This window comes from Vigna umbellata, chromosome 11 (genome assembly GCF_029865625.1).
Source record: "Vigna umbellata cultivar VRB3 chromosome 11, Vumbellata_1.0, whole genome shotgun sequence".
NCBI classification, from domain to species: Eukaryota; Viridiplantae; Streptophyta; class Magnoliopsida; order Fabales; family Fabaceae; genus Vigna; species Vigna umbellata.
Window position 1 is genome coordinate 10,603,019 of NC_142175.1, and position 7,338 is coordinate 10,610,356.

The 7,338-nt window shown below is 39.0% G+C and overlaps 1 protein-coding gene across 1 annotated transcript; it reads left to right on the plus strand.

The window, feature by feature from the left end:
* The first annotated feature begins 2,828 nt into the window (after window positions 1–2,828).
* On the plus strand, window positions 2,829–6,402 carry LOC124820773 (uncharacterized). The gene is made up of 2 exons (XM_047292535.2): window positions 2,829–3,358; window positions 3,964–6,402. The coding sequence occupies exons 1-2, from the start codon at window positions 3,008–3,010 to the stop codon at window positions 5,983–5,985; spliced, it is 2,373 nt and encodes a 790-aa protein (XP_047148491.2). The 5' UTR covers window positions 2,829–3,007; the 3' UTR covers window positions 5,986–6,402.
* The last annotated feature ends 936 nt before the right edge of the window (window positions 6,403–7,338 follow it).

The following is a 7,338-nucleotide window of genomic DNA, read 5'->3' on the forward strand; positions in this document are numbered from 1 at the left end:
AGGAGTGCTTCCCAGGGAACGGGCTTTACCGTTCGGCTTTGAGAGGGTTTTACCTCTGCTTTGAGCTAGGAGTGTTTCCTAGTGAACGAGATTTACCGTTCGTCTTTGAGAGGGCTTTACCTCTCTCCCGAGAGGGATTTACCGCTCGGTCTTCGACCTAGGAGTGCTTCCTAGGGAACGGGCTTTACCGTTCGGCTTTGAGAGGGTTTTACCTCTGCTTTGAGCTAGGAGTGTTTCCTAGTGAACGGGATTTACCGTTCGTCTTTGAAAGGGCTTTACCTCTCTCCCGAGAGGGATTTACCGCTCGGTCTTCGACCTAGGAGTGCTTCCTAGGGAACGGGCTTTACCGTTCGACTTTGAGAGGGTTTTACCTCTGCTTTGAGCTAGGAGTGTTTCCTAGTGAACGGGATTTACCGTTCGGTCTTCGACCTAGGAGTGCTTCCTAGGGAACGGGCTTTACCGTTCGACTTTGAGAGGGTTTTACCTCTGCTTTGAGCTAGGAGTGTTTCCTAGTGAACGGGATTTACCGTTCGTCTTTGAGAGGGCTTTACCTCTCTCCCGAGAGGGATTTACCGCTCGGTCTTCGACCTAGGAGTGCTTCCTAGGGAACGGGCTTTACCGTTCGTCTTTGAGAGGGTTTTAGTGTTGACTATGAAATTCTGGATCGAAATTGGTAACCGATGATCGAGCGTGAATTGCTCGGTTTTATTCATTGCATAATGAAAGTTTAATAAAATAACAAAAGTCTAAATCAAGAATTTAATCATGACATTAAATAGAGATTTGGATTCCTATCTTCAGTTTATAACTCCGCGAACCGATCGTTCACGATGACGAGCAGGACTGCGACTATAGTCTCGCCTTCATTCGTTCTTCCGATACGCTCGTTCGGGACTTCTTCTTGCTTCTTGTATGTACTTACGGAGGTGTCCTGCCTGAATGAGACGTTCTATTTCGTTTTTCATCGTAATGCATTCTTCTGTAGTATGCCCCCGATTCTGATGGAAATGATAGCTCTTCCTTTCATCTGCGTATCTTGGAGATGGTTTCGTTTGGAGTGTGAGAAGTTCAGCATTTAGAGCTTCTTCAAGAACTTTTGCCCTAGGTGTGTTGAGGGTTGTATAGTGATTAAATTTAAACGTTCGGGAAAACTCCCCACTTTTACCATTATTGTCGAACGGTCGTTTACCGTCCTTTCTACCTCCACTTGCCTCAGTTTCTTGTTGTCATTTTCTTTGTGAGATTCGCATATCCTCCATGCGGATGAATTCAGCTACTCGTTCTTGGAGCTCCTCCATTGTTTTTGGCAGTCGTGCATACAATTTTTCAGCAAAATACCCTGGTTTTAGACAGGAAGGCAAATTGGTGATGATAAAAGATTGACTTACCTCTTTAACTCGTCGTGCGGTTTCCATATACCTTTTCATAAAGGCCTTCAAAGTTTCTTCCTTTTCCTGTTTGGTATTTACCAATTCCGCTGGCGTTACTTCCTGATTACGATTGGAGGCGTATTGCCTTTTAAAAAGGTTTTCCACAGTGGCGAAGCAATCCACTGTGTTTGGGGGAAGAGTGTTATACCACTCTAATGCTTCGTCCTTGAGTGATAAGGAGAAGGCTCTGCACATAACCGGATCACTGTCCGTGTAGAACACCATTGCATTGGTGAAGATCCTGAGATGATTGTCGGGATCCGTCGAGCCATCATACTTATCCAATACAGGAGGGTTCTTTTCTGGCATTGGAGTTTGCATGATGATCGCAGTGAAAGGGAGCAGACTGGAGGGCCGATCGGTTCGTAAGGGGGATGGTTCCCTTCTTCCCCGATCGTTCGGGTCAGTGTGCCGAGATGGCTGCTGAGTACGACTTCCAGCGTTATCATTGTTACCCCGATCGGCTGTGGACTCCGAGTGTTGAGCTGACCGTTCGGCACGACCTCGCTCTATTCTCAACATTGCAATTTCTTCTGCGTGCCTTCGCTGCATCTCTTGTTGTACGTGCGTTTGTGCTTGTATGGTTCTGGCCTGTGCCTGTATTTGCGCCTGCATCTGCGCTATCAAATCTCTGGTGTGTTGTTCTTCCTCCATGCTCCTCGTGGTCACCATTTGGGTTTGCTGCTCGGCCCCACGGTGGGCGCCAAAATGTTTCGGTGGATAATTTTGGGACCGAGAAACTAACCTGTTGACGTGTCTGGGCCGCTCGCTCGCTTCCAAACTCCTGCTATTGGCCGATCGGTGTTGGCACAAACCGATCGGTCTCTTTCTCGACGAGGGAGGATGTACCTGCAAAAGGTACTCCGACGCCCAAGTTAGGCATGTGATTTGAAGAGCCTCGGCTCTTGGTTGAATATTTAGTGAATGATTATCACTATTGAGTATTTGAGAGTAACGTAGAGTAAATCATGCCTAAGTGGAACGTACCTGGCTTTTGGCCCTGACTTTGTATTTATAATTTACCTCATGGATCTTAAGCTGATATAAGCCCAATAAAATATAAACAGAATAAGACATAAACAGATTACCTGAATATCGGTTGGTTGTTTGTAACCACTCGGTTAATATTTTATACTGTACACAATGTATTTTTTTCAATTTTATTCTTTAAATAATTGTTATTTTAAATTAAAATAATTATATTTTTAAACAAATGGTAATCTAAATTTAATTATTTTATAATAAAATAATTATTTTACTATTTTACTTTTTTTAATAATTATTTTTTCAATTCAAATAATTATTTATAATAAGTAATTATTTAAAATAAAAAGTTATTTAATAATAAAAAATTATATATTTCCACCCTAAAAAGCACGAGATCTGAGGACTGTTACACTTCAACTCTAAAGTCCAATCCTCGGCTGGAAAACGAAGAAGAAGGAACAAAATTTAGGTTTCGAGATTGCAAGATATTAAAAAAGGTTTACGCCGCCAACACCGTAAAACCTCAATCATCCTCGTCGTCCTTCCTCTTTCAAGCACCGCAATCTCTCTGTGTCTCTGTCTCCGCCGCCATGTCTTCTGCCTCCGTCCCTGATTCTGTGTCCTATGACACCCCCAAAAGCAAATCCCTAACTGAACTACGACCCATCACTGGCGACAAAAGTGATTCCGATCTAAACCCCTCACACCTAGGTGGGGATTCGGGGAAGCAGAATAAGCGGAAGAGAAATGATGAGTCCCAGAGGAGAGAGACGAAGAGGCACAAGGCCATTGAACACTTTTCATCAAGGAGAAAAGAAGAAGCGGAAAAAGAAAAAGCAGATGTTGTGCCTCCCTCTACAATGTCTCCTAGGCTTCGGGACAGGGGACTTGAATCCAAATTTCCCATTCGCGATGATCACTATGTGCGTCACACCGATCAGGTCTCTCCATATTTTCATATCCCAATCGCTTGTTATTATTGCTTATACAGGGTTCAATTTTTTTTATTATATTTAGGACCTTTATTTCCATGTGCATAGTTAGTTTTCTGGATGGATCTGTAACGTGCTTTGCTGCTTTTGACTTGTTTAATATTATCTGAATTGTCTCGGAGCTGTCGTGTAGGATAAATTTTTTCCCTTTGTGTTGTCCACACATCTCGCTTCATGTGTTAATTTTGTTTCAAAAGTGGCTTAAGAGGAAATGAACGTAATTGTATATGATTATTGATGTCTGATGTGTGGTTGACTGTGTTTTGATTCTGCTGGAAATGTCTAATGGGGTTAGCTTTGTTGGCTCACGAGAGCTAATGATGTCATGAGATTACCGAAATGGTTATTGAAATGTCAAATGCTTGTTAACTTGGTATTGGAAGGGATTAATAGTAATCGTATTTACAGATGAACGCAACAATGTCCATTAAAAAAAACTACTTGTGAGATAGAGTTAACTGTATTTATAAATTTCCTCAGATCTTCCCCTCATTGCTCATTATTGCAACCTTTTTGATATATGTTTAAAGTCATTTGTGAATTCTCATTTACAGACCTGGCCATCTAAAGACGGAGGTAGAGTGCATGGTGATAGACACATACCATCTTCTGCACATGTCATTTCTAATGCACCAAGTCCACCTGATACTTCTAATACTACTCCAGTGGTACAACCTTCGTCATCATTCTCTGGGAAGACACCACTACCTAAGCCAGCACCATTGCAACCACCAGATAAGACCTTAAGTGAAAATTGTAAGGTCGACTACCATAAACCACGAATGTTGGAGCAAAATGATGAGAAACATCAGAAGAATAAGAGGGTATGTGAAGAATTAGTACAAAGGAGCAGCACTATACATGGAAAACAGAGCGGCCAGGTTGATATCTCTCGATTAAATTTAGAAGATCATACTAAGAAAGTTCAGAAGTCTGAAAGAAACAGATGCTCTACACAAGATATTGCCTCTGGGTTTATGGATGATAACAACACGAGGGACATACAGCTTCACAGTAATGTGGAAACCATTTCTGAAGTTCCAGTTGAAGCTTCTGAGGGGAAAAGCAGGGAGAAAGGAGATAAATACATGGGAACTAATGATGGTTCAAAGCAACCTGCAAATAGTGTGTCTGTTAGAAATGACTTGTGTGATGTTAAATCTGAGTCACAATTTGTTCACAAGAGTCATGTGACTGGGAGAAACCATTTGTCAAAACCAAGGCACACTCGTGATGATGTTAAATCTGAGTCACAATTTGTTCACAAGAGTCATGTGACTGGGAGAAACCATTTGTCAAAACCAAGGCACACTCGTGATGACCACATTTTGCGCAGAGAAGATGACCACATTTTGCGCAGAGAAGATAAGCACATTTTGTGCAGAGAAGATGACCACATTTTGCGCAGAGAAGATAAGCACATTTTGCGCAGAGAAGATGAGCACATTTTGCACAGAGAAGATGACCACATTTTGCGCAGAGAAGATAAGCACATTTTGCGCAGTAAAGGCAAGCACATTTTGCCCAGGGGGGATAAGCGAGCTGTGTCTAGAAAGCCCTTGCGGCCTCAAGGACTTTACCGACCTGACATCAATGCCACGTTGAATGCAAAAAGTGTTGAATTGCGAAAACCTGGTGGTAAAAATCCAATGCCTTTTGCATGTGATACTTGCCATCTTAAGCTTTTGTCAAGACAAGGTTACGACGCCCATATAAAAGAGTTTACTCACATCCGTAAAGTAGAGGAGGTTAGTAAAAGAGTTACAAACCTCAAGCAGGCGGTGTCTGATGCAATTAATATTCTAGTTCAACGAGGTGATGGTAATAGTGCACTTTTTGTTGAGCTCCTGACGACTGTTCTATCTAAAACACAAGTTACAATAACAGAACCTGCACACACATCTGTTGATGGACCAAGTTCTGAACCCCAGTTATTGCAATCAGAAATCCAAGCACATGCTGATATTGAAGATTCTTCCGGCAAAACAAAAACTGAGCTGGCAGTGGATGTTGAGATACCGGGGGCACCCACATCTATGGCTGGACCAAGTTATGAAGCCCAGTTGTTGCAGTCACAAGTATCAGAAATCAAAGCTCGTGTTGAGAAGGAAAATCCTTCCCGTGAAACAAAACCTCGGCTTGTGGTAGCCGCTGAGATATTGGCACCCACATCTATGACTGGACCAAGTTGTGAACCTCAGTTGTTGCAGACACAAGGTTCAGAAATCAAAACACATGTTGAGATGGAAAATGCTTCTGGTGCAACAAAAGCTGAGCTGGCCATGGCTGCTGATATACCATCTCCCGCATCTATGTCTGGACCAAGTTATGAACCTCTGTTGCGGACTCAAGCATCAGATACCAAAGCTCATGTTGGCATTGAAAATCCTTCAGGCGAAATAGAAATTGAGCTTGCCGTGACTGCTGAGGTACCTGCACCCACATCTATGACCGGAGTAAGTCATGAACCCCAGTTATTGAAGGCCCAAGTATCAGAAAGTAAAAAACATGTTGAGATAGAAAATCTTTCAGACGAAACAAAAACTGTTACCTGTCCCACTGAGGTCAAAAGCTAAGGCAGGTGCAAGTGTCAGCGCCCAAAGTGGAGAGGGTTCTGAAACTAAAAGGCTGTAAAATTTCCTCAAGATGGTTCAGTTGTGATACCCGCTTCTACCCAAGCTTTTTTATGACCAAATACCTTCGGAATATGTAGTTCCCATTGCTTGGTAGGACTAAAGAATACTCAACTATTCTCTCCCGCACTTCAATTTTTTCATTTTCGGGGGGCTTCAAAGATATTTACATATTTTCTTGGGATATGAATTTTGCCAGTCAATGCAATGTTAGGATGTCCCAAAAGTTTTTTTTTCTGCAGTAGCACGTGTGCTTTTTTATATTCTCAATATAGCACATTGTAAAGAATATTTACCCTGATAACATGGTTTTCCTGTAGAGAATATTTTAGTTAGAAATCTGAACTTGTTTTTTTAAAACTATAATTTTTATATTTAATTCTTGTAGTATTAAAGTATAGTTTTAAAAAGAGTTATATTTATTAGATTAACAACATATTTATATTTATGGTTGGATGTTGTAAAATTGAATTTTAAATGTACAATTAATTATTTTTAAATATTGAAAAAAAACTAGAAGAAAAATAAATTAATTAAGAAATACAGAACATTTAAGTGTAAGTTAATGTAGCCATGGTTGATTTCTAGTTTTAATTAAAATTAGAGAAATTAAAAATTAAATTCAATGTATAGATTATTAAAAATTAAAAATAAGTGTGCAATTGATTTAGTGAAAACTTATTATAAATAAAAAAATTATTCAATTACAATTATGTTTTAAATAAATCTTTTGTTTTTCAATTACAATTATGTTTTAAATAAACATTGTTATGTATAATTGCTGGATTCAATAAACTGGGAGTTCACAATGGAATATGAGTCCGACCTGTGCTTCTAGCCGAGGTAGCCCAATTCCAACCTGTTTATATTTAATATAATTACAAAACAATTATAAAAGAAAACAAAATACATTTAGGTATAATTACAAAACAATTTTTATTTAAAGTATAATTGTAATTGAATAATTTTTTTTCCTTTATAATAAGTTTTCACTAAATCAATTGCACCTTTATTTTTAATCTATAATTTTTAATAACCTATAAATTGAATTTAATTTCTCTAATTTTAAATAAAACTAGAAATCAACAATTGCTACATTAACTTGCACTTAATGTTATGTATTTATTAATTAATTTATTTTTCATCTAGTTTTGTTTAATATTTAAAAATAATTAATTATACATTTTAAAAATTCTATTTTAACCATAAAAATAAATATATTGTTAATCTAATAAACATATAACTCTTTTTAAAACTATAATTTAATACTACAAAAATTTTAAGGTTGTTTAATCA

Bases quoted from the DNA above. Each gene is read 5' to 3' on its own strand.
- LOC124820773 (XM_047292535.2), top strand. From the start codon at position 3,008: ATGTCTTCTGCCTCCGTCCCTGATTCTGTGTCCTATGACACCCCCAAA. The intron at 3,359-3,963 runs GTCTCTCCATAT...TCTCATTTACAG, and splicing joins ATGTGCGTCACACCGATCAG to ACCTGGCCATCTAAAGACGG.